This window comes from Diospyros lotus, chromosome 12 (assembly GCF_014633365.1).
Source record: "Diospyros lotus cultivar Yz01 chromosome 12, ASM1463336v1, whole genome shotgun sequence".
Taxonomy (NCBI): domain Eukaryota; kingdom Viridiplantae; phylum Streptophyta; class Magnoliopsida; order Ericales; family Ebenaceae; genus Diospyros; species Diospyros lotus.
In genome coordinates this window covers 4835144-4862267 of record NC_068349.1, presented here as the reverse complement: position 1 = coordinate 4862267, position 27124 = coordinate 4835144, and the positions used below count along the sequence as shown (strand labels likewise).

The 27124-nt window shown below is 41.0% G+C and overlaps 5 protein-coding genes across 7 annotated transcripts; 3 read left to right on the top strand and 2 right to left on the bottom strand.

Moving 5' to 3' along the window:
- Window positions 1–582: 582 nt before the first annotated feature.
- LOC127786899 (uncharacterized) lies at window positions 583–7708 on the top strand. 3 transcript variants are annotated; one of them, XM_052314629.1, is made up of 6 exons: window positions 583–944; window positions 2422–2632; window positions 4798–4904; window positions 5285–5488; window positions 7077–7144; window positions 7500–7708. In XM_052314629.1, exons 1-6 carry the CDS (start codon window positions 663–665, stop codon window positions 7603–7605), a joined length of 978 nt encoding a protein of 325 aa, XP_052170589.1. In that variant the 5' UTR covers window positions 583–662; the 3' UTR covers window positions 7606–7708. The 3 variants fall into 3 exon arrangements, with proteins under 3 accessions (XP_052170589.1, XP_052170590.1, XP_052170591.1); XM_052314630.1 differs by lacking the exons at window positions 7077–7144; window positions 7500–7708 and adding an exon at window positions 5610–5642 and having other exon boundaries at window positions 584–944; XM_052314631.1 differs by lacking the exons at window positions 7077–7144; window positions 7500–7708 and adding an exon at window positions 6394–7033 and having other exon boundaries at window positions 585–944.
- Window positions 7709–7875: 167 nt separating this feature from the next.
- Window positions 7876–11996, bottom strand: LOC127786898 (exosome complex component RRP4 homolog). The gene is made up of 6 exons (XM_052314628.1): window positions 11602–11996; window positions 11440–11485; window positions 11149–11238; window positions 9020–9085; window positions 8756–8824; window positions 7876–8334 (listed from the first exon to the last, which is right to left on the bottom strand). The coding sequence occupies exons 1-6, from the start codon at window positions 11958–11960 to the stop codon at window positions 7876–7878; spliced, it is 1089 nt and encodes a 362-aa protein (XP_052170588.1). The 5' UTR covers window positions 11961–11996.
- A 941-nt stretch (window positions 11997–12937) lies between these two features.
- LOC127787200 (probable galacturonosyltransferase-like 4) lies at window positions 12938–13863 on the top strand. The gene is given in 2 exon segments (XM_052315126.1): window positions 12938–12952; window positions 12955–13863. Coding segments are annotated over 2 exon segments (918 nt in total). The 5' UTR covers window positions 12938–12943.
- A 739-nt stretch (window positions 13864–14602) lies between these two features.
- LOC127787731 (uncharacterized) lies at window positions 14603–16373 on the top strand. The gene has a single exon (XM_052315804.1). The coding sequence runs from the start codon at window positions 14707–14709 to the stop codon at window positions 16165–16167; it is 1461 nt and encodes a 486-aa protein (XP_052171764.1). The 5' UTR covers window positions 14603–14706; the 3' UTR covers window positions 16168–16373.
- Window positions 16374–20050: 3677 nt separating this feature from the next.
- On the bottom strand, window positions 20051–24925 carry LOC127787301 (RNA demethylase ALKBH10B). Its single transcript, XM_052315275.1, has 7 exons — window positions 24253–24925; window positions 22355–22485; window positions 22108–22225; window positions 21499–21618; window positions 21298–21413; window positions 21021–21175; window positions 20051–20781 (listed from the first exon to the last, which is right to left on the bottom strand). The coding sequence occupies exons 1-7, from the start codon at window positions 24764–24766 to the stop codon at window positions 20289–20291; spliced, it is 1647 nt and encodes a 548-aa protein (XP_052171235.1). The 5' UTR covers window positions 24767–24925; the 3' UTR covers window positions 20051–20288.
- Window positions 24926–27124: the final 2199 nt, after the last annotated feature.

Here is a 27124-nt window from a genome sequence, read left to right as displayed (position 1 = left end):
GAGCACAGTAGGTATTATTTTCCAATTACTTGAAAAATCAAAGCTCATTTCCCCAAAAAAAATGGTTTTCGTGATTTAAAAGAAAAAACGATCACGTGACCAGAAATTGAAAAATAAGTTATCTAAAAAATTTTGGCTGTCAAACACTTCACAAGTGAAAATTTAGATAGAAAAAATATCTTTTCCCAGGAGATAAATGGATCAAACGGGGCCTAAATGCAACATGGTTCCAAAGAAATAGTAAATAAACTTATACGGCCATGCGATGCGACCTTATTGTTGGTTAAGTATCGGGAATTTATGGGAAAACTCTTGAAACAGGGAAGTTAGCATAATTTTTTAAAATCAGAGGTAACATCTGAAATTTCCATATTTCTCGAGGACGACCCATAGAATTACATTTAATTTGAGCTTTCCATTTTGCCCGGGACAAACGGAGGGTATTTTTGTCATCTTGCCGATACTAATCTCAGTGCTGCTTTTACGGGCAAGTCGACGGGTCGGGGGGTCCGGCTTTCCCATGACGCCGTTGAAGACTTGATGTGCTCCGGTGATACGACGTCGTCAAACGGAACCCCTCTCTCCTTATCCATGGCCTCTGTCTTGTTCTCCCCTGAATCTGCAATGAGACTGAGAACCTCAAATCTCGCTGGAAAACAATCATGAACGCCTTAGCCTCAACGTCTCTCTGCAATTTAAAGCTTCCCTCGACCTCTCTAGTTCTCAAGAACGCCTCGTTGCCGACCCAGTTTCGCTGCAAACCGTTCAAGATTTGTGCTAATTCAAACGAACTTGTAAATACCAAGACTGTTCAAGAACCCGAACAATCGGATGCAGCGGCCAAAATAGATGGAGAAGAAGAAAATCAAGAAACTCAACCTGACGGCAATGTTTCTGCTGCGAAATCATCAACTGCTCTTGGAGTCGACAAAGACCTCAAAAAGGTGGGTCTCTCAGGCTCCTTCCTTACCATTTCCGACTGATTCTGGGTATTGCGTTTCTTTAGTTTGTCCATTTATGATTTGTTCAAGTTTTTCTTTCAATTCAGGGTATGAGGAATTTTGTTATACGCAATGATAGCTTTTGATTTTTTGTTTGGCAAGAAGAAATAAGAAAAGTCTGGATACTCTTTGCTATTATGCCTTTAAGCTTATGAGGCAATTAAGCTCGGTGGTATTGCAGCTGAAGGACAAATTTGTTTTCTTGTATCTCAAACGAATACCCGATATTTGGAGCCTTCTGTTTCATTTTATATCTCAATTTAATAGATTGGGTTGTTGAGATTCAACTGAAAAGTGTGGTATTATTATACTACTGATTCTAGCCGACTTCAGCTAGTGTTGATACATTGAATTGCAGCAGAACTTTACTTGACATTCGATATTCTAGCCGATGAACAGAATGGGGATAGCTTCAGGACTATAATGATAAGAGGGGTGGCTTTAGAGAAGTCAGTTGATCAACTGACCTTATTGTTTACAGGAAATTGTGAGATGGTAGTTTAGATCATATGTTGGTTGAAATTCTGAGTCTTTCAGAGATTTCACTTGTTTATGCGTGCATCAGTATTGGATCAATGCTGTTGTTAGAATCTGATTCCCAGAGTTCAATAGAACCCAAGGCAGATTCTTGTATTGTTCTCTTGGCAGGAAGAAAATGTTACTATGTGGAACGAAGAAAGTTATCAATGAGATGTTTGAAATGTATTGAGCTGAAGGGGTCCAAAATTGTATGATGTTGTCATGAAAATCAAACACAGTGAGTTACGTAGAATTTAGCAGGGGCAACTGGCAAGACTAGCACAAGATGGTGCCAACTAAAAGAATGTGAAAGATAAAAAACGAGTAGATGTTTTTCTTCTTTTTATACATATTTCAAGCTAATTGAGAAAGAACTTTGACAATGAAAAGCTTGGAATTGGATTAGCAAAAAGATTAAGAAGACAGAGAAAAGAAAATCATGGAAGTGTATGAGAATCTAAATTAAACTAGTTTAGAATTAGGACTTCTGTTCTTGTAAGAGATGGTTTCATGGTGATGTGATCCCATAATCTTTGAACTTCTTGTTCCAGAACTGTAAGGGATATCTGCAAGCAGTCAGCGTGATTGATTATGTTTGATTTCACTTCGCGATTCATGTTCCCCCAAAGTGACCATGTGAGTGTGATTATCCATGGCAAATCACTTGCCTTTTTAAATCTGTCTAAAATTCATCTTAATGATAAGTAATTAGTTGGCAGGTTTCCCCTACTTTAAAATTGAATAATGGTTTCTCAGCTTTTTCAATGTGGTTAGTCACTTGGATTGTTTCCGTGCACCCAATTCATTTTCTTCCCTTCAGCCCTAGACCATAATTTTTTATTTCTTCAGTAGATGCCTAATTATGATTATATGAATAATTATTGAGCCCTATTGTGCACAGGTCGTTCAAAAGACAGCTGCAACTTTTGCACCAAGGGCTTCAACTGCTACCAAAAACCCTGCTGTCCCTGGAACTGCTTTATATTCTGTTTTTGAAATCCAAGGCTATGTCTCAATGTTACTTGGTGGAGCTCTCTCTTTCAATCTTATATTCCCATCAAATGAACCAGATATTTGGAGACTAATGGGAATGTGGTCAATCTGGATGTTCAGTAAGTTCTGCTCCATTGATTTGAATCACGAGCTTGCTTGTGAACTGGCGTATTTGCGTGAACAATGACAATCCGGGATGGTTCACAAATCCCAGATTATCAAAATATGAACTATTAAAGAATGTCTACTATATTCCTTTCTGGTAATGAGGCATACAAAACTCCTTGTAATCTCAGTTAAAGGAGAGGGTAAAGTCGGCACAATTTATTGTCCTTATCTCATATAAAGATATTTCGTTCTGATTTTTCTGAGTTCTTTACAGCATAAAGTGTCAAAAAATGAACTCATTATGTCAACTCTGCTACTAGACAATGTTCCTTTCCTTCGGTTTACAAAGTTCCCATTTGTTTATCAGAAGTGATTTTTATCAGAGTGCAGATTAAGAAAGAAGCTGAATTCTTAGTTTCTTTATTGAATGGGTTTTTTTTGTTTTTGTTTTTGGGGTCAGCAATTCCTTCCCTTCGTGCCCGAGATTGCTCGAAGAAGGAGAAAGAGGCCCTCAACTACCTCTTTCTCATTATCCCATTGCTGAATGTCATAATCCCATTCTTTTGGAAGTCATTTGCAGTCGTTTGGTCTGCAGACACCGTAGCCTTCTTTGCGATGTATGCATGGAAAGTAAGTCGGCTTCTTGACTGATGATTAATCCGATCTACCCTTTCATTTCTCACCCATCTACTAAAAGCGTTTTTTTTTTCTTCCCCAGTTTGGCTGGCTGCAGAAAACGGAGCAGTAGAACACCAACACCTGACTTTCATCATCCAAATCCATGGCTAATGATCCATGCATTGCCAGGCCTGAGTGCAACTCAACCCAATCAAGATCCAAACATGAAGTGTTAAGAGAAGCAGCAAATGCCTAACCATTTGCTGGAAATAATTGGATTTGCCTGCTCTTCCTTTCTGCTGTTGGATGAGTTCTCATTTTCCTGAAATTGTCTGCTTGTAATTGCATATTGTCTGATTACATTCATAACATAGTTCAAATGGATGATGCAAAGTAAACAGCAAATCTGTAACCAAATTCTGCATAGTTTCTTAGCAATGGGACATTCATATAATAGAAGCACATATTTAGATAAATATTTGATATGTTATTGTGGTGTCAGGATATTTATCAAATTGGTAGTATTCTTTTAAGGTCATCTTCAATAAGATTTTTAATTTTTTTTTTTTTAATTTCAAACGTTCATACTAGAGATAATGGGGCAACTAGGTCCGCTAATTTAGTCGTTCATTTAGCATTGTTTTTTTTGTTTATTTTATCTGGTCATTAAATATATGACAATGAAATTGATGTTGATAAAAATACCTTTAAATTAAAAAATTTGTGGAGATTTTTTTTTATTATTTTTTAATTGGCAGTTGAAGATAGTTTTGATTTTGACAATAATAAGATTATTTTTTATTTTAAAATCACTAATGTATTATCAAAATTTTTATCTTTTAGAAAACCAAAAAAAGTAATTAAATATTATTTTTATTTTTATTATTAAAAACGAGTCCGACCCATTTCTAGATCCGAGAGGGCAGTGTAAACCCGGGTCGGATCACTGGTGAATGGTCCAGAAAGATCTTACAGCTTGTTGGATGGAGAACGAGAGAGAGAGAGAGAGTAGTAGGAGTTGCAGGGAGAAGAAAAGCTAAAGAAGGAAGGGGTTCAGATGGGTTTTCATTTCCTCTTTTTGCCCCTACTCTCGATTCTATTCTCTCCGGCGGCAGGTGCTCCGCACTGTTCAACTCATGGTCAGTTCTTGCCTAATTGTCGATTCTATTCATATGGGGGGAGCACTGTTTGGCTTGTTCTAGCCTCAGAGCAAATTCACGATCCTTCGATTTCTTGAAAATCTCCACATTCACGGATTTAACCATCTGTGTTAGTCCAATTTCTAACATGAACTAGATCGCCATAGACCCTTATTTATTTATTGATGTTCAGTTGTTGATTCCTGACAATATTCCCCTTGAATATGATGGGATTTGACTCCTCTATATTGAAGAAATGGAATTTGTTTCATTGCTAGTTGTCTTTTTTTTCTTTTTCATGACAAGCAATGAGTTGCATTCAGGGTAATTTTGGTGCGAGGTTAGAGTGTATGTTATGGGGTTACTTAAATTATTCTTTCGACTTTTTTGGTGTAAGGGGCAAGAATTTTCTTTTGCAGCAGTGCCCTTGGTGAGGAATATCAGTGAGCTTCCGCAGGATAATTATGGGCGGCCTGGTTTGTCTCACATCACCATTGCTGGATCAGTCCTGCATGGGATGAAAGAGGTATCAAAAACACCACTTACTCTTAAGTTTCTAATTTTGTATTGACCCTTTAAATCAGTGCTTATTCATGTTTGTTCTTGTCAAAAGAAAAGTTTGCTTAAGTTATATGATAGTTTTCTTTTTTAATTTTTTGCTACACCACTAGCTAGTACCTAGTTCTTCTTCCTTTCTCAAAAAACCACTAATATTCATGGGCACATAGAGGATTGTTCAAAAATAAAGGTGTCTTCATAGCTGCGATCTCTTAAATATACTTACCGTAAAGATTTAGATACTGCATGATGCGAATGGCTTTATAATGTTAAAATTCCTTTATGAAGGACTAGAGATCGTGGGTTGTCTTCTTCAATCTTAGAGCAATCTTCTATGTTTTTTGGCAGGTTGAGGTATGGCTTCAAACATTTGCTCCAGGATCACACACGCCTATCCACAGGCACTCCTGTGAAGAAGTTTTCATTGTCTTAAAGGGGAGTGGCACTCTCTATCTTGCCTCAAATTCACATCTGAAATATCCAGGAGAGCCACAAGCATTTCCCATCTCCACAAATAGCACATTCCATATCCCTGTTAATGATGCTCACCAGGTTGGTCATTCTTACCCTCAGAAATTGATATTTTCTCTACTTTTCAAGATGTTTATAGTGATTCAACATTGTTGGCATAATTATTTTGTTCCTTATTGTTCACACTGAACGATTAAAACAGGTTTTACCGAATAGTTAAAGCCAACTTGTATTTCTCCATTATTCCTACACGGGAGAGAGGATGGGAGGAATATATCAAAGAGTCTGGGCATATTAACAATATTTTTGAGGGACATAAGACCCATGCTCTCCACCAATGTAATGCATCTTTGCCATTTTTTGTTTGGTTTAATTTGTCAAACGTCTGATTTATACTGGAGATATAGTAAGAAGGGAATAAAGACAAAGGGTTCAATTTGAATCCTTCTTTATGCAAATAGTTGAGGAGGCTGTATAAGTCTGGTTGGAAGAGGACGACAACACTAATGGGTGGAGACAATAGAAAATGAGCACAATCAAACATTGACACTCAATATTTTTGCATGAAAAACTGTCCTGAAAACCAAAGAGGAAAAACCACTGGACTTAGAAATCTACTTCAAAAGTTCCATTAATGAAAACAATTGTTGAGATCATATATGTATGCTTCAAAAGAGGATTAAGATGGGGGGGATTGTGTCTCCACCATGTGCAAGCTCAGTCCCCATATAAACTGCTTAGACAATCACATCAATATTCCCTTTTCTAGTTTGTATGCTTATTTGTGTAGGTTTTTCTCACTAAAAATGATTGAAGGTAATGCTAAATTATATGAGCATGTACTTTTGCAGGTCTTGGTGGAGTCAAAATGATGTAGTTATTAACTAGACTGTAATTTATAGATATCTTCTAAGGGACACAAAAGACTACTTTCTACATTTACAAAATATTTTCACATGAAAGAAACTAAACATACATTTTTTCAGAATTAAGAGGTGGATGGAGGTGGAAGAACTCTTCATCGATGGATTTAGAATAAGAACCCAATTGTGAGCTACATCATATTGCTTGTATTGAGTCAAATGGTAGGTATTTCCAAGGGTTTCTGGCCCTGGGGGTGGGAAGAAAGGATACAGCTGGTGGCTGAAGCTAACCTTATTCAAGGCAACAACATATATAATTATTAGGAAGCTTCTGCTTAGGGTTACAGCTGAGCCTAATTGAGCCAAGTAGTTGGTTATTTAAGTGTCTTGACTCTTTATAACTAAATTAATCCTGGAACGCGTCTACCCTCGTTTTGTTTTATCTTTGAGTTGATCACAAATGAATTTCAATCTAGATTAACTTGAGTAGACTGGGTTATTTTATATGGTGCTGACTTTGGAAGTATTGAGTTAAACAGAAGTTGAGCTCAAGTAACTTTGTTTCTCTTTTTGCACTACTTGTAGTACTGTGTTGATGGTGATGAAGAACCACAAAGAATGAGAGGGGGGAGAAAAGAAGAATAGTAAGCATTAAAAGAATAATAGATGATAACCGAAAAGAACTTTATCAAAACGGACCTATATCCATTGAATAACATAACCTGGTATTCTGTCAAACAATAAAGGTTAATATTTAGGTTGAGTCTGCCTGGCATATTAATGAATTTGATCGCCCTTATATTCAGGTCTGGAATACAAATGTGAATGAGGATTTGCAAGTTCTCGCTGTCATATCACGCCCTCCAGCCAAAGTGTAAGTAACATTCTTCTTTCATCATGTTTTCTCGGTTTAATCTTCTGGGGGTGGGGTCACTGGGAGTTCACATTAAATGTTTTAGTTAATTTGAGTATTTTTTTCTTATTTTGGAGGAATAAGATTTGCAAGAAAGAGATAAAAAAAAAAAAAAAAACTTCAGCTACCATGTGTATCTCCCAATTTGAAAGAATTTTGCAAATTCACTCTGATTTCAAAATTATAGTCGGCAACAGTGTCATTGGAATATATGAATAACTTTTGGCTTAACGAATCATATTTTGAACCAGAGTTCTCTCTTCTGATTGAATTTGTTACAAGAAAGCAAGTTGCAATTCTCGATTTGGCTTTTCAGGTTCATATACGAGGACTGGTCCATGCCTCACGCTGCTGCCGGGCTCAAGTTTCCTTACTACTGGGATGAACAATGTTTTCAGGCATCACCAAAAGATGAACTTTAGCATTCATTTAGTCAGCAACACAACACAACACAATGTCCTGCCCTGCTATTATATGCCCAATCGAACTGACCTTTTTTTAACAGGATTCTATTTTTGTCTTCAACTCTTCCATGATTGTCACTGCATAGGTGGCTAATAACACAAAATGATGAATGAGGATGGTTACAAAATCCTATCCATCTATTTGGATAACAAAAATTTTGTTCACGTCTTCTTAGTTCCTGGAATCTACCTCAGCAACAAAAATATCAACTCCAGGTAAGGGTGGGTCTACCGCTTCTTTTTAACCAAGCTCTGCCGTTCGGCCTCTGCCTCAGCGACCAGCACGCAGAATTCTGGCCCGAGCATCTGATGTATGTCGATATTCAGGGAGCTGCTCAAGTTATAAATCTCCATGATCACTTCTAAGGTGATGCTGAAGTCTAGATTCGACAAGACACGGACAGCATTTGCAATCCTGCATATGTTTTGCCTGATGTCCAGCGGCGTGTAAGTGCGTTCTTGTTCTTCGAGAGACATTGAGTTTCTGCTGGGTTTAGAATGTTGTTGCTCGGCTTTACTACTCTGATCCTCAATCATATCGTCTTTGATTTGGGTGTGTTCGCCAACCCAGATGAATCCGTTGCATCCAAGTATCAGGTCAATCCCATACTGTTCTAAGTGGTGGAAATGCTGTTTCCGCCTCTTCACTAGATATGGCGGAACGGTGAGCAATTGTCCCCTATCGAGCTGTAAATGAATGTATAAAACAAGCATTCCAACAATAGTTTAAGCACAACTAGCCACCGGTTAATAATAAAAATGGAGCGAATAAATTCAAATTCTGGACATCCACAAAAATTAAACGCCGCTATCCAAGTAATGCAGAAAAATGAATTTGCGTATACAAGGATTTCAACATCCTCCTCAATGTTTGAGGATGTCATGACTAACTTTTCAGCCGTTAGAGAATGATTAAGTGAAGAAAGATGCGAGAAAATGATAGAAACCAGGGAAAGATTCATTGCTTGTTGCTACAATCTTACACTTTTTTTTCTGAAAGGAACTGCCGTTTTAAGTCAATTTTTATTTTTGTTCATTTTCCAAAAATTCTGTTGAGAGTTTCAAAAAGAAGAAAAGAATGTTAATATATATCTTCAACAAGACACACCTTGCCATACTTCTGGCTTCTAGCTTGCAGGTGCAAACTACCATCATGCTGGAAACCACGAACTTCAGCCTGAAATAAACAGGCACATGTTACTGGTCAGTTTATATTTTCTTCGAAAGTAACCACATATAACTGAAAAATTAATACTGCAACCCAATGGTAATAGCGGAGCCACTTGATGTGCAGCCACATTATGACAATGGTAGTTCATGGCATATTCAAAAGGAACTGGCTACAGGAAATGTATATCACAGGTGAACTTACACAAATAACGTCATTCTCTTCAAAAATGCTGCGCATGTTTAGTTCATCAACCGCTGTTCGTCGCCTCTAACAATTATAAGAATGAATATTAAATTCACTGTAAAAGCATTCAAAGCAAGACATGTAGGACAAGCTCAATTTCAGGACAGTAGTTGCAACAAATACGCCACAACCCATGTTGCATTCAACTAAAGACATTAGCTGGAGAATCATAAGGATTCACTAAGATGCTGCCGTGATAGTACAAACAATTGACTGCAAGTAACAACGGAATATACCCTTTGAGGGTCTTCATTCAAATAACTTTATGCTCACTTTAGCCAGCAGTACAAACTTCTTTAGCATTTAGTTTCCTCACAGTATATTGACTTTCTTAACATAAACAAGGCATTTAACAAGTATTTACACAATTTTTTTAGCATATCTAACCCAAGAGACGATTTAAAGTGTTAAGGAAATAAAGGTCTATGGCATTAGAGGAGCTATGTTGGCAAACTAATTTTGTTCTATTCACAATGATCTGAGTTGTTTTCACTGCAAGGTTCCACTAATTGGATCTATTTGCATAAGGATAATTTCAAAGCATGTACCAGACTGGTTATCCAGTTTCCAATCTCTAAAAGGAAAGTGCACATCTATTTTGAAGATAGCTGGGTTTGATGCTTAGACTGGTTATCCAGTTTCCAATCTCTAAAAGGCAAGTGCACATTTATTTTGAAGATAGCTGGGTTTGATGCTTCTCTGAGAGACTATAACAGTGACCTAATCCATGGGAGGAAAATATTTCATCAACAAAGTACACGCTTTCAAGATGTGATAAGGTGTAAATATTTTGTTCTCAATTTTTTTATACAAGAAGTAATACAACAAATCTTTTTTTTAATACATACATACTCAGAAAGGAAAAAAGACAAATATTTTTGATAGGATATTCACTTATCAAAATGACAATTTGCTTTGAAAAAACAGCGTAACATTATTTAAGCCATGAGCACATAATCAGCACCCTAAATTTTCTTAGACACCATCTTGGCCATATATGTATTTACAATTTTTTGACTATACAATTCCTTTTAGAATTGAGAAGTGGAAAAGGAGGAGGCAACATTTGAATTGCACTCCTAGGAGGACTTCAACAAATAATGTGGCATACCATCAATATGCCGTACTAGCTAATAGTTTTGATGGGATATTATCACCTAATAGTTTTGATGCTGTACTAAGCCCATTGACATCATGATATTATCACCTTAGAGTTTTGATGGGATACTTCAACTTTAAATTATGCTCAGTATCTGAAATACACCATTTTTACTCACAAGCTCTGTGACAACTCTAAAGAATTCAGCATTAATAAATAATGGCAGTAAAAGACACAACGCAAAAGCCATATGGTATTAAAAGCAATGCAATATTTATGTTTATGTGCCAAAATATTATTTTGATGATATAAATAGATAAATTTGGCTACTCTGACCTTTCATGGGCTGGTTTAGTGCCAAAAATATTGCAGATAAGTCTGAACAAGTAGCTATGAAAACGAAGTCCACAATTAAATTAGGCTAAATAATCCTCCCCCCTCCCAAAAAAAAAAACACATCCGAGGGTGGTGGCAAGACCAAAAACCCTGTCATCATCCTTGAAGGAAATTCAAAAAGCCTCCCGTAGGGACATGGTACAAGACGTTCGCAGAAGAGGGATAGCAGGAGCTCAATAACATATTGTTTTAGAGTGCTTTATTTGCTTTATAGGATCATATAACTTGCCATTTTGTGAAGGCTATGCATGTACAGGTACGCCATCATAAGAACATAATTTAACCATGCCACAACAGGTATTTGTATTATAACTTATATATTGAAGAAGAATACAAGAGGTAGAACACTTAACCTTAAACTTGCAAATTACTTAAGATGGTATTTTGTTCCCTTATCATTTGTTCAAGTGTCAGTTAATATCTAGAATTAATATACAATATTCTTGTCAGCCACCCAGTGAACTTCAAACGTTGGATGTAGGTGTAGGACTATTATTATTAGGGTGGCTACTGGCTAGGGGGCAAGTGGAAAGAGAAATACTTGAAAAAGAGAAAAGCACCCTCAAGAAACAGGATAAGAAAATATAAATACCTGGATGCCATCTGGTAAGTTCATTGAAGAAAGCATCAATACAGCATCTTGCCTAAAATTTATCTCTAATCTCCAGCGCTTTGGAGCAATCTAAACATGAAAATAAAACCCATTACTTCACAGGCTACCCATATTGCACTGAAAGAAGAAAAACCTCTGAATTGGGTCCATTAACTTTCACAACCTCATCAATTTGCAATGCATTTTGCGTTATAACAAGAAGAGTACAGATAAATTGCATTCAAATCCAATAAGAGAGACAGAACAAAGGTCGGGTTTTAGGGCCTTTACCTCGATAACACGCCCCACAATGATATCTCCAATTTCAGGCTTGTACCTAAAATTATTCCCATTCGAGCATCATCATCTTTAACAAATCAAAGTTCCATGATGCCAAGCGAGAAAAGGCAAGGATAAAGACACAAGAATCCGAGGCGCCAAATCGCTAAATACCTGGCTCTCAAAGCGCGAACATAGACGAGTTTGTTAACGCGTTCGACCACTCCACAGACCGTGGCAACCACTTCACCTTCGAGTTCTGTGGTGCCATGCCCCTTGAGCACGCCGTCTTCGAAGTTGACGGGGATGGCGTCGGCGACGTTAACGCATGCGTTAGGTTTAGCATTCGAAGCCGATAATACCTTCAGCTTCTCTAGAGCCCTTTCCAGCCTAACCTTCTGCGTCTGATTCAAAGATACCTGCAATCCTCTCATCTCTCTGTTTCGGAGACACACAACACAACACTGTAACACCCCCTCCCCCCAACTGGAAAACCCTAGAAATTTGTCACGAGAAGCGCAAATTGTTGGCATAAACAAACACTGCGTTCGGATCGAAACCCGACCCGATACACTGGTCAACCCCGCACATGTCCAAATATAGCACGCTTATCGCCTGATGAGTTAATACCCATTTATTTATTCACCAAAACAAAGATGGCAATATCACTGTATTTATCTTCCGTCACGCCACGGAAATGTCTAATAACAATCCCTACTCATTTCTCTTAGGCATAAGTCGATATCTCAATTTCGCATTAGTGGATTGTGAGTTCGATTATTATTTTGTGTAGTGAATCAAAATCTCAAATCTATAATTTATTTTTTTTATCAAAATAAAAAACATGAATGACAAGAGCAATGTAAAGACAATCATCTCAAGAATCTTTAATCATCTACCATTTGATGCGAAATTTAGAACTTAAAAGATTTTGAATAAATATAATTGATACACAATTTTTTATTGAGACAAAGGATGATATTTAATCCAATTTGAGGGGTTTAAAATGACAAGAGATACCCCAAGATTATAAAAATAGGATAGGATAGGAAATAAATAAATAAATAAAAAGATTGAAAATCTAAGGAGACGGGAAGTGCGGGAGAAGGGGAGGGAGGGCAATAATAGTAGATGGATAAAAAGGAGGGGGGACGTTGCATGTCCGAGGATTCTTCGCTTCCTCACGTTGATGGCTGCCACAGGCGCCCTGTGGCTGTGGCTTTGTCTCTCTAATATCAGTCAATTAATCTCTCTCTCCCCCCCACCCCCCAAGAGACCACCTCTTAACCAGCCTCCCATGGCCGCCCCCGCTTCCCCTTCCCATTAATTACTAAAACTTCTTCTTCTTCTTCTTCTTCTAGATGTGAAGACAGGATGGCCACATTTCCCAGGAGTTGTACTACTTATTTCCCCGAAGTACTCCTCCTTATTCTCGGCCTCGGCCTCTTGTCTTTCTCCTCCTCCTCCGCCACCGGCGGCGGAATCCGCCTGGGCCTTATCAGAAAGCCCGTCCCCAATGTCCCCGCCTTCCGGGAAGCCCCCGCATTCCGGAACGGCGACGCCTGCGACGCTGACCCGATCCACATTGCTATGACACTCGATGCAAATTACCTCCGCGGCACCATGGCCGCTGTCTTGTCCATCCTCCAGCACTCCACCTGCCCGGAAAACGTGCGCTTCCATTTCCTCTGGTCTCGGTTTGACGCGGAGATCTATTCCAGCATCCGCTCCACCTTCCCTTACCTCAATTTCAAGGTCTACCGCTTCGACGCCAACCGGGTCCGGGGCAAGATTTCGAAATCCATCCGGCAGGCCCTCGATCAACCACTCAACTACGCCCGAATCTACCTAGCCGATATCATTCCCGTGAGCGTGAAGCGCGTCATCTACCTCGACTCCGACTTGGTCATGGTGGACGACATCGACAAGCTCTGGAAAGTCGACTTGGACGCCAAGGTCCTGGCCGCGCCCGAATACTGCCACGCCAATTTCACCAAGTACTTCACCGACGCCTTCTGGTCAGACCCGGCATTGTCTAAAACTTTCTGGGGAAGAAAACCCTGCTACTTCAACACGGGGGTGATGGTGGTGGACGTCGACAAATGGCGGCAAGGGAGGTACACGACGAAGGTGGAGGACTGGATGGCGGTGCAGAAGCAAAAGCGGATCTACCATCTGGGTTCCTTGCCGCCGTTCCTGCTGGTTCTTGCCGGGAACATCAAGGCCATCGATCACAGGTGGAACCAGCACGGTCTCGGCGGCGACAACATTCTAGGAAAATGCCGGAGCTTGCATCCCGGGCCGATCAGTCTTCTTCACTGGAGCGGCAAGGGGAAGCCATGGCTGAGGCTGGATTCCAGGAAGCCCTGCACAGTAGACTATCTCTGGGCTCCTTACGATCTCTACCGTTCTTCCAAGCACACTTTTGACGAGTAGCCATGCAAGAATGGGTTCGGGGGTTGGTGACTTAATATTTTGGGACAGAAGAAAACTCATAAAAACCAAAAAAAAAAAAAGGAAAAAAGAAAAATGAAGGGTAAATAGAAAAAATTGAAAAAAAAAAAAAAAGGAAGAAAGAAGGAAGGGTTTGAGAAAAAAGATCCAAAAAGTTGGGTTAGAATTAAGAGGGGGGAGGGGGGAGGAGATGTCATTTTGTTTCACTTTGATGTGTTTGATTCAGATCAAGTATACATGGGGGGTTGTCTATATATGATTTGGTATACATTAATCTTGTTTAAGAACTAGCTAGTACTAGTGATTTGCCCAGTAGTACTGGCCTAGTTGAATGGCTTGGGAGAGCAGCTTGTACTTGCATTGCAATGCATGGCAACAGCAAAGAATTTTTTGAGTCCTTTCTTCTTGTTCATCATTCATGTGTTCCTCTGTCTGTTCATATCGCTTTCCACCATCATCCTCAACTTATATTATCTATCTATCTGTTGCTATATATATATAGTTGAATGATTAATTAATTGCATGCTTCTTGGTTTTGGTTCGATTTAAGTTGCTTCCATTCTGGGCCGTTATTTTATGTAATGTAATTTACGTAGACGTTGCTTTGTGGGTCTGAGGATGTTAATGAGCCCAATGGGCCCCCTCTGGATTTTTGGGCTTGAGGGGGACGGTTGGGGAGAGCAGTGCGCACCAAGCGTAATCCAGACTGCCGTCTGTTACATTGCTTGTGACTACAATTTTGAATTATCATCTCCACGCTGACCCCAATTCACGCAATCCAGACGATCTCACAGAAACTCTCGAGTCTGATTGTTGGAATCATTCATGAATTTCTTCAAGTCCATTTTATCAGAGGACTCGGATCCTCTGGTACCCGAGAACCCACAAAGCCGGTCCCAAGACGGCGGCGGCGACGACGACAGCCGCTCCAATGGGAGCTCAACCCAAGGCGAAGAAGAAGCCGAGTCAGACCGTAATCCGGGTCCCGATGCCGGTGCAGGAGCGTGGAGCATCGGAGGTCTTTGGAAGACCCTAGCGAACCGATCCGAGTCGGTTATCGAGATATACCGGCGGGATCTGAAGGAATTCGGGTCGGGCCTGCAGAAGGAAACGGTGGTGTTTCGCGAGGTCGCAAGCCGCGCCGTGAAGGATCTGCCGACGTCGATCGAGGCCGGCGCGTCGGTGGCTCACGGATCCCTGGAAACAGTGGGGCACGCCATCGACGGAGTGTGGAAATCGACGGCCGAGATCATCTCGCAAGGTAAGGACGCCCTTCTTCAACCTTCCGATGGCGAATCGGACTCCGATGCGCTTAACTATAGTAACCACAGTGTGAACTCGACGAGATACAGTCGGTTCGACGCGCTATTACGCTCGATCCAGAGTGATCAGAGTACTTACTGTGACGAACCTGATGATTTGGAGGACTACAGCAAGTGGAAATTAGGGTTTTTGTTGGAGGAGAAGAGTGAGGAAATTAAGAGCCTGATTGAAGAAAATGGAACCATTGAGGAGATATACAAAAAGGTCGCGCCGAATGTGGTTGATCGCGAGACCTTCTGGTGCCGATACTTCTACAAGGTGAATAAGCTTAAGCAACGGGAGGACGTGAGGGCTAATCTCGTGAAGAGAGCAATTGTTGGCGATGATGAAGAATTGACTTGGGATGTGGACGATGATGAAGATCCGGAAGAGACCAATGGGCAATCAAAGAGCAATACATTGAAATTGGAAAACAGGGAATTGGAAAGTAAAGAATTGGCCCAAGATGTGAAGGAGGGGAGTTCCATGGATGAACCACAAAATGGGAGTTCTGAGCTTGTTGATGACAAGGAAGAGAACAAGAGCAATGTGGATAAGGGAAATGTTGGTGAAGAAGTGAAGAAACTGGAATTGGGTTCTGAACAAAGTTCTGAAGTGAAAAATGTTGGGACAGTGCTAAAATCTGATGAAAAGCAGGGTCCAGAATCCAAAAAAGCCGAGCCAGTATCAAAATCAGATGAGAAGGAAGCCTTGGATGGGAAGGTTGATAGTGGTGGATCTTGTAAAGATAGTGATGTCTCAATTGTGTCAACTCAGCCATCCCTGCCTGAGGAGGAGGACCTTGGCTGGGACGAGATTGAGGATGTTGGAAGCGGTGATGAAAAGAGGGAGACTCATGCCGGGAACTCGAACAGAGCTGATCTGCAGAAGCGGTTAAGTGTTGCTGCAGATGTCGAAGATGAGGATTTGACTTGGGATATCGAAGATGATGATGAAACTGCGGCAAAGCTTGATGCCAAGTAAATGAAATATCACTCATCAAGATATATTATATTGTGTTCTTGCCCTTCTCGTATTACATGTTTTATGCAAGTGTTCAGCTGCATAGAGTGGGGAAGACTTCCTTCCTTCATAATTGATTTATGAAGCAAATTGTTTTATTGATTGTGTAATATAATAATATTTGAACGCAATTGGTTTCATAATAATATCACGCACCACCTTTTTAATTTTTTTTGTGATTATTGCATTATTGTTTGTAGTACTCTTATGGATGCAAATTTTCTGATTCAGTTTGTGTAATAGGTGAACTTAAGCAGTTCATTTCATAAGCGTATAACCTCTACATATACTAACTTGCTTGTGTTACTACCCATTGCTTTTTATGTCCTTATGATGTGAAGAACTTTCCTGGAACTACAGTGATAGCTGCATGGTCAGTTTGATGGTGGTGCTGTCTATCTGGCTTTGTTGTTCTTTCATTTTCTTTCATCTGTCTTTTTACATTCTGCATGCCCTATTAATGTCCACTTACCGAGCCCTTTCTTAAACTTCTAAATATATGGCATTTTCTACTCCGGTTGGCGCTGCTGCAGTTACTTCTTTGCTCAAGCTTGGGAGTGCTAAGCCCAAGGTTGGGTTACCGGAAAGAGTGGATTTATTGATCATAGACACCATATCTGTTTGCTATCAAAAGCCTTTTATTTTACTTCTAGAACTTGGGTAACTGTTCAAAAAAAAATAATAAACAGTTTGGGTTATTTCACCAAGTACTCACTGATCACCACGTTATCTGTTATTTTCAGGAAATGATCTCTTCAGTACAAAATTCATATGAACTTGATAAATCAATATCTTAAAGACCGTCAGTGCTTCATTCAGATATACCATCAAAACTTATGAAAGCTGGTCTTCTTATCTGAACTCTCCGCCATTTCCTTCCATACTAGGATTACTTAAATTTCTTGAATGAGATTTTGTAATGGTGCATCGGCTCTTCCTGGCTTGATAGAAGCTTGCTTACCAGGGGTTTGCATACTGGAATGAATGTGATTTTTTTGACGTTCATTGACTGAAAATCATCTTATCAGCAGCCTAGCGTCAATTTGAAGTTTGACTGAGGGGACAAATATTAGTTTATATCAATTAAGCAGGAAAAGAATACAAAGGATTTATTGCAGGCAACTTGTTATTTTCTTAAAAGAGAGCAGAATTAACGGCAATCTAACAAATAAATTACATGAAAGGTGCTCTTAAACCTTTTTTTTTTTTTTTGTCTATTTGGATGGAAAAGAGCTATAAAGTTCACACTATGAGTTCTACTATAGAGCCAGAAAATCTCACCTAAGAGACTTACAAAATAAGGTAGAAAAGACCAAAATACCCTCATTTAAAATACAAATTTACAAGGATGTCACTGCACAACTCAACCTTGCCTCTCTCCTCTCTCCCTTCTCCCATGGTCGTGCGCCTAGCTCTTGCCTCCCTCCTTTCTCTTTTCTCCTATGGCTACGCGATCGATGTGCCTCACGTGCCTCGTCGACCGTCACTGGATGCAGCGACGGTCGACGAGACGAGGCACGGCGAGGTGGTGAGATGCGGAGGTCAGCGGTCACGTGGTCATAAGAGAAGGGAGAAAGGAGAGAGGCAAAGGTTTGGCGAAGACATTTGGGTCTTTTTGACCCATTCAGTGATCCCATATGTAAGCGATGGGGGAGGGCAATGTAGAATAATCCTCACACTATTTGGGTTGAAGGAAGGAATGGACTGTCAGGCTATATGTGTACCATGGATTAGGAGTCTCCAAATTATGTATCATAACGACTGTCCTTGAAATCTTAAACTTTCCAGAGGAATATCCAGAGCATGTCATATAAGCATCTCTTATAGTTGGCTTTTAGTTTGAATTACTGGGTTTTAGGCTCCACTTTACTGAAATTTTGCTGTTGAAATGATTACGAGGTTGACAATGACACCAATCCTTGGGAAGGAACTTTAAAAAAAAAAAAAATCTTTGAGAAGGATCCCCTAATGGTAAGTGAGCCTGATAGAGTTTTGATCAGAGAGCAGAGGAACTAATAAATTGAGATGTTTATTGGGTAGCAAATGCCTCTCAACGAGATTCCTTCTGCCCGCCCCAATAAATGAGTTCTCTGAATGGTTTCTGGTAAAAAAGTACACCTCACAATACATTTTTACACTCCACAGACCTGCCAACGACTGGTACGTCTAAAACTGTCCTCGACACCTTGGCCCGTAATGGAAGGGAAGAATGTTACTTATGCATCTGACTGACTGAGTGATTTCTATCAAAAGAGTGCCAAGAATTTAGTATTAGTTGTGAGTTGAAGTCATGAAAATGGGTTCTTTTAGAGAGTCAGAGAAAATGACGCAGAGCCTTATCGAAAGGGATAAAAATATTAAAATGTCCTCGCCCACCTTATAAATTTGTAAAGTAGGCCATTATCCACTATCCTGCTCTATCATCTCTCTTCCCATAGCCGCCGTCTCGCGATTGCCTTTGTCTTTGTTTGCTCGCTTTGTCGATCGTCGCTACATCTTGACGACGGGAGCAAGGCGAAGGCAGCGGCCATAGAAGGGAGAGGAGAGAGCAAGGCAATGGGCAGTGGCCCACTTTACAATTGAGAAATTCTATTCGCAGCCCGTAAAATTGCTCTTCACAGCCCACACTCTCACCAAATCCTCTAATAATTTTAAAATATCTATTTTACCCCCACAGCACACAGTACACTCTCTTCTTCGATCACCTCTAATCGTTGGTCGTCGCCTCGCGTCTCTCTTTCTCTTCCGCATCATATATACACATACACACACACTATTCCATGGCGATAGCTGCGGCCATGGAATCGTGTGTGTGTGTGTGTGTGTGTATATATATATATATATATAGGTATGTTTGTGTTTGTGTATATATGTGTGTGTGTGGGTCGGCCGTTCTCTCTCTCTGCGACGACTACCAAGTAGGTCAGCTTCCATGGCTGCGGCCATGGAATCATGTGTGTGTGCGCGCGCATGTGTGGGTTGGCCATGACGACCGATCCACTCTCTCTCTCTCTCTCTCTGGGGCCGCGAGATGGGTCGGCGACCCACCATCATTGCCAAGGTGGGTCAGCAATGGCCCACCCACTGGGGGGGACCGCCGAATCGCGAGGGTTCAGGGATCCCTCAAACCCCCGAACATTGCGGTTTAAAGACCCCCCGAATCGCGAGGTTCAAGGTTCAAGAAACCCCGGTGGGTCGACCATTGCTGACCCACCTTGGCAACGGTGGTGCCGAACCCACCTTGCAACCATTGCACAGAGAGAGTGTGTGTGTGGGGGGGGGGGGGGTCGGCTAATGGCGGTGGGTCGGTAGCCATGGCTGCCACCCTTGTGTGTATATATATACGTATGTGTTTGTGTGTATATAGTGCGAGAGAGAGAGATGAAGCAACGATCAGGGGTGGTTGGAGGAGATAGTGGGTTGTGAGAGTAAAATAAAAATTTTAAAATTAATAAAAATATTGGCAAGGCATAGGCTGTGAAGAGCAATTTTACGGGCAGCGGATAAAAGTTTCCTTTATAATTTTGTAAAGTGGATGAAGACAGTTTGATAATATTTTTACCCCCTTCAGTAACACACTCGGTAAGCCCCTCTGGTTCTGAAGAATTTTTCCACGAAAATAGTTCTCTTCGTGCAAAGACAAGGCAGACATGTACGAAGATATCTTTTTCTCAACTCTCAAAAAATGAAAAGCCTCATGTTTTATGGATTCTATCAAAACCATTAATCAAACCTGGCCAGTGCAGGAGCAAAATAACAGGAAGGTAATGAAGCAATCAAGATGAGTGTGCCATTTGCTGCAGGAAGGCTAGAGCTTATAGATCTGCAAACCCAAATCAAGACATTTGTACTTTAAAAGAGATTAATTGAAATAAAAACTTTAAATTAGTACAAAATTCGACCCTCATTACGGCTAATTCACACTCAACTATCACTAGAGCCCAAATACAATTTGCATGGAGAAAAGATCGTACAAGCACCTCTAGAATCTAATTCCTTCTAACAAGTAGGAGCGCAGGAAGCGGATGGAAAATAAGAAAAAAACTCATCTATCAGCACCTGGGGAGCCTTGTTTGTACAAATTAGGCCACTTGCCCCTCAGCACCAATCCCTGAATCAGAAACTGATTCTGCTAGTGCATGCTTATCAACTGGAGAAGGCAATGCAAGAAATCGAGCTCGTTGAGCACGTGGAGGAAGTTGTTTTGCCGGTTTCCTTGATCCAACAGTCCAGGGCAAGAAGACCCCAGTTCCACCTTGCGGGATCCTTCTGGGGCTAACAACCACTGGGTGCATTGGAGCCAACATGACGACAGGGGCACGAAGTACTCCCCATTTAGGGATCACATCCATTGACTCACAGCCACTCTGAGCCCCATTTGGGATTGCATATGAGCTGGGGACTCCGGGTTGCCATACGGTCATGGCTCTTGTTAGGGGAAGCATTGTCGTTGAGCCGTTCTTCTCAGTGTCTGAGCGGACTCTGAAGAATGTGATGCTCACCCTTTTGTTTGGAGATGGGCACATTACATGTCTTGCCATATCAGAGCTGTTTCCCCTCATGACTAGAATTGACCTGCAAAGTACAAGAGAATCTTATCAAGTTGCCAAAGATTTGCAGTAAACCGTATAGACATGGAAAAACATGCAATTTTCACAATGATTGAATGCTAGAAAAGTGCGATTTTCATGTGTGGGACGCATGACGTCTAGATTTCCAGACTTCAGAGCCTTGAAAGTTTTAGAGAAAAGCCAAAGGACGGTGTCTCTCTCCTAGGGAATCTTTTACGGATAGAACCAATATTTGAAGCATACCCTTCCTTCAGTGAAAGCATGAGTGGCCCTTTGTAATTCCCGTCATTATCACTTATGAGGGTCCGTCCAAAGGCCATGGTTGATTCGGACAGGACCAGTGTAGAGATAGGCTGGTCCAAATGAGGAGGTTTCTGAAAAGGCTGTGAAAATTCCCCCTGCAGAAACAAGTGTCACGAGCTAAGTTCATAACAAAAATCAGGATGACTCTCCTTTTACCAGCCCCACCCCCCAAGGAGGAGGAGAAGGAACAAGAGGACGCAACAAAGTATAAGCATACCTCATCAAAGAAGTTAATGATGCAGCTGTTTGGTTGTCTATTTTCTGAGATGAGATGCCACTGGACCAAGTGGTCAATGACTCTTTGGAGTAGAGTTGGAATCGGCTCAATATGACCTGTAAGCATAGGTCTCGATTATAATAAATTGTTTGTTTTGGGGGAGATAAGTAAATGTATATCATCTGAAATACTTGGTCTTACTCATTTCATCTTCTGTTTCTGATGAGTTCTCTTTTATGTGTCCGAAAATAGGAGCACCAAGTTGAATCAACTCTCTCCTCTTTCCCTTCATCTGCTGGTTGTACAAAATAAAGGTATCGCCTATGCATAATCATTCACATCAAATCCCGTCAAATGTAGTGAAGAAAGATGAAATAATAAAGAATTGAAGTAATCATCATATTTCCGCAAGATATAATAATAATAATAATATTATATCATAAGCCGAAGAAAAAACAGGGGCAGGAAAGAGTTGCATTATTGGGTGCTACACTACTGCAACTAATAATATTAATATAGTACGGATTAGACAGTCTTAAAATTATTACATTTAAAAGAAAATTTCTTTAAAAAAATTTGGTCTGTAACTCAATCTCTTGCTTAACCGGGGGAGTGTGTGTTCCTTGGACATCAGAGGTTTGGGTGACTAATGAAGTACTGGAAAGAACTGGTAATTAATCAGAAAGAAAAAGAAAAACATAAAAGCCAAACCTGATCAACCAAAACTACAGAGGATGTCTATCTCAAGACCTTGTTCCCAGAGGGAACACCAAGTTTAATTATAAAAACATCACGAAGCTTGGGATCCACCTGAGAGTTCTCCGTTCCAGCCTGCAAGTCGTAGTTGATTCACAAAGTCAATCAACTTAGTGAGCTCGGTATCAGTGAATACGTCTTCATATAACTTGAGACCTCTCACGACATTCACCTGTCACTCCCAAATTTACAGTCAATCAATTGCTTGCTTGCATGCATATTCAAGAATCAAGATACACATAAAACAAATGCCGCGGGGGATATCCTATCCCTTGTTCGCAAGTAATGTAAAGTAACTTACCATACGCCCTTTGACTGGCTCCTTGGCTATGAACCCTTTGGTCATCTTGATCTGGGCGAGCCGAGCCTCACAGTCCTCATGGTTTGAACACAAGTCCACGTTTTCTACCGTTGGCTGCAGTTCCTGGGACCCTGAAGGAATTTAACGAAATCAGCACAAATATCGTAATCAACAAAAGCCCAACTTACTTGGAACATAACTGATTAACAGACGGTCGAGAAATTAAAAGAGTTAATTTTTTCTTAGCCGGATGCTTAGGCGTCTGCTCAATGCAATCAATCTTGGATTTACAGTACTCAATACCCACCCTAAATGTGCAACCCGGAACAAGTTTTAAGAAAATTCTGTCTCTCTGTCCTTCTCTGCTCTATCCACTTGTAGATCCGCTCGTATGGTATAAATTCATATATTCAAGACAATTGTAACCGTTAATTTTGCTCCAGTTGATCAAGTTAGAATCTAAGGACCATTACATAAAGTTGCCCTCGGGAAGCAGAAATGTTACCGCATCCTTTTGGAAATGAGTGACTTATCAATGGGACCGCACCGCACCGCACCATTAATTAAAAACCTGTGGCTTCAACTCCAAACGGTCGGGTCGGGTCGGGTCGGATTAGCCCAAACTCCAAACGGACCTATGGCCTGGGAATCGAGGCGGGGACTATTCGAACCCAAATGCTGACCGGGTAACAGTCAAACGGATCGAAAACGGCGACCTCCTTAAACCTCGGGACTGGGAGGCGAGAAAAATCAAATCTCTCCGCCGGACCCAACCAATCCAACAAATAAAACCAACGAGGCGCAAGCCGTGACGTAGGCTTAGGATCAAACGGTTACTAAAAGCCTGAGAGACCAGACGACACGCCGCCCAGCTATAAGTTAAAAAACAGAGAGAGCAAAGTAAGTAAATGATCTCTCCGCTCGCCTCTCGCTCTCTCTCTCTCTCTCTCTCTCTCACACACACATCTCAAGGGATTTATCCAGCTCAATTGCTTGTCGCTACTCCCCAAACTCCCTGCCTCTGCCTGCTACATTCAACAGAGGAACCCTGCGTCTCCCCGAACCCATAATATAACTCACCCATGAAAAATAATTTTATATATATACCACCCAGTTATTAAAATTATTACAACCCAAGGAATTATAAAATATAACCATGGATATCCTTTATCAAGGAATTTCTTTTTGTATACAAAATTGCAAATAAAAATAGAATCCCATACCCATCGATTGTTTCCAACATGTTTTAGTCATTTTACAAACTGTCAGTCTCGCGTTTAAGGCCCCCCTCTCTCGAAACCAACATCACTGTCTATAGAAATATTATGATTTACTTGGTCATAATTTCAAGAAGCTTAATTAGGAAAATAAATTGAAAGAGCATATTCCTCCAGATTCTTGGATCTTCCAGAAGGAAGGAAGATGGAAGGTTTGAATCTGCAATCTCGGCTTGCGAAGTTGGTTTCTTTCCATGATTCAGGAAAAGAAAACTGAGAATGAAATTTTCTAATTGTTAAGACGTGCATCTTCCTCTCAAAAAGGGTATTAATTTCGCGATTCGCGAATCGGGAAAGAACCAGAAATGTGAAACAGAGAATTCAATTTAGTTTTTATGTAATTCAGGGAGAGGCAGGGAGATCTCCTTCAGTCGCAGATCTCTGCTGTGTCCACAATCTGCGGCAGAGAGATCGCTGTTTCCAAGAACAGTCAGAAAAAATAACACTGCCATATCGCCTCCCTTCCCGACTTTACAAACATAGGAGAAATGAAAGCGGCAAAAGATGAACGAAAACAAGGAATGGAGAAACAGGTATCGCGTTGACGAGAAACAAAAACATCGGGATTATATATGATGTGTGTGTGAGTCAGAGTATTGAAGATGAAAAGGTTGAGCTTACCTGAATCGGTAATCTCGCTCTCCGGCGAATCGTCTTTGTTCGAATCCGCATCGACCACCTCGCCACCGCCATTTTCATTACTTTCCGTCGACTCCTCTTCAAAAACCTCCCCGCTCTTCTCTACCTCATTCACAGAGACTTTCACTTCTTCACTTTTCTTCACATCCTCGCCTACCTCTCCGTCCCTCACCTTCTTCTCGGCGACTCGCCGAAGCTCCAGCGTGACGTCGGCGATAGAGTAGTACTTCTGCATCTGAAGAATCGGGATCCAGTTCAACCGCCTCCTGTGAATCGCCGCAAACACCGATTCGTATTCAGACCCAGGCCGGCCGCCACCCTCTAGCTGAGTCAGGTGGCTGCAGAGCGCGTCGATGATGGCGTTGGCCGCCGCAAACTCCCCCCGGAACCACGCAATGATCGCGTCCTTCGCATACCCCTCCGCCGCCGCGGCCGGCGGCATCACCACCGGCCCCGTCGGCACCCAATCAGACGGTAACCCAGCCGCCAGCGCCATCCCAATTCTCCTTCTGGAACTCTCTCTTTCCCCCCAGAAATGCCGTAACCAACCCGCCGACCGAAGCTCCCGTGATCCTAAACCGAAACAGAAAAGGTGGAGATGAAAGCGAGGGTTTGGTTGCCGAGAGAGAGAGAGAGAGAGGGTTTTAGTTATAGTTTGTGAGTTCGGGGCGACTTTATATTGGGGTGCGGGTGGTGTATCCGTACGTTCAAAGAACAGGTTGCTGCGTGGCGAGCCCAGGAAGGTTCGTTGCCGGGCCGTCTGGTTTGGAAGGCTTAGCTGCCCGCTGCCCGGATTCCTCCGGTTCAGTTGCGTCTTTTTGAGGGGAAGGTGGAGAAATTATTCAATATATTACGTTTTTGTCCTCGTATCGTAATTTATCAAATATTTAATATTGAGAATTTTTATGATAATATAAAAAATGCAATACAGATATAAAATATGCAATTCTATAATTATTTATTACTTAAATATTATCTAAATATGTAATAATGACAACTTTTCACATTATATGTGGTACCCTAAGCACATGTTTCTTCCAATATTTAAGTATATATAATAACGAGTTTACTAATACATTAAAATCTTTTTCCCCTGGAAAGATGACCCCTCAATCCCAAATTACGAATATGCCCCCTGCCACTGGCCAGAATAGTTAGGTTAACCATCCACGTGGATCATCTGTTTAGGCGCAACCGAACCCTTTTTTGCTTCCCACCACGTTCAATTAAACCCAATACAAAATTAAATAATTTAACTTATTAAGGAACGAAAAAGGCCACACAAAAAAAAAAAAAGAAAACGATTTTTAATTATTAATAATGAATTTTGGTGAATAGACGAGAGCGCATGCCTTCTTGCCTCCGCGCATGATCGGACGGACAATAGCACATGATGGCCTGGAGAGCCCATCAAATAAATCGACCAACAATTCTGATGATGTTTGATCGGAGGAGGAGGCGGCGGCGGCTGAATTTGATAATACAGGTGGCTTAATGATAGAAGGTCTAATTCATCGATTCATCATACTCATACATGCCATAACATGGATCATGGATGGCTGCGGCTCGCATGTGACTGTTTGCTAGAAAATACATTTTTTAATAATATAGTATGTTTTCCCAAATTTTGGTAATTTGTTGGCACTGGCAGGTGTCACGTGTCAATTGTAACGTTAAATTTGTCAAATATATTTATGGAGCCGGGGGTGGCCCATCCGTCACCTATTTTTCCATGGTAAATGGTAATGACAAGAGGACTTTGAAATTGTTTAACATAAAATAGTGTGCACGTGGATGGCGCATGGGAGGAGGCGTTGAAGAGGGTGTGGGGCCCACCGGAGGTGGTGTGGGGCCGGGACAGATGTGGCGGTGGCGGTGGCGGTGGCGGTGGCGGTTGAAGTTGCATCTTCGTGCGCACCGGAGGCGCACTACGAGGAGCCACAACGGGACGCCGCACTTCACAACGCTGGAAGAGACGACGCGCCACCGCCTCCGATTCCGGCTTTGATGGGAATTGTAGGATTGTATGGGCGTTTAAAAGAGGCTCGTTGTCTTTATTCCTTGCATCTGGAGATAAGAAGCTAAGAGTAAAAGGCTTGCTCTTTAATATGCATGCATGAATGAATGAATGAATGGGTTTCTGGTATCCATCTAAAGTAACAGTCGGCTGTCTCTTTAATTATTTTGTAGAAACTAGACGACATTCTTTTGTTAATTTAATGTATTTCTTCTGTTCAATTCATCATTTAGTACTTAGAAGGGGGTGTCCAAATAACAAAAATACCAAGTAAATGGGGATATAAATTGAGGCAAAGATGCTTGAAAAGGTGAAAACGCACTAGCTTTGCATTGGGTGCTTCTTCTTGTGGTTTTGATAACCAAAACAACAACAAAAAATGGGGGAATCTTGGGCAAGTTGGCATCTTTGATCTTTCCTTTGGGCATGCAGAATCGAATGGAAAGGGAAAGGCCAGAGGCTGTAGATAATTATTGAATTGAATAAAATAAAATTGATGGGACCCAATTAGAATTGATTAAATTTTTAATAGTTATTTAGATTAAATTTCTCAAATTCAGTAAATTAATTAGTTGGGTCACTCACCCAGACCCCAAACAATCGGCCCCACCTCTCAAAGGTCCTTATTCCATTCCCCTTTTTAGCCCGTAACGAGCCCTTGTTGCTTTCTCCTAAAGTGTGCCTGCCCTTTTGTTTTATTTTTTTTTTTTTGTTGCACCTCTAATTGGACGGTGACCATCCCATATGACACAACACCACAAGGGAGATGACACCTTTATACACACATTACATAACGTAACCCTTACCACCAGTGACACTACACTTCAGGAAAGTCAA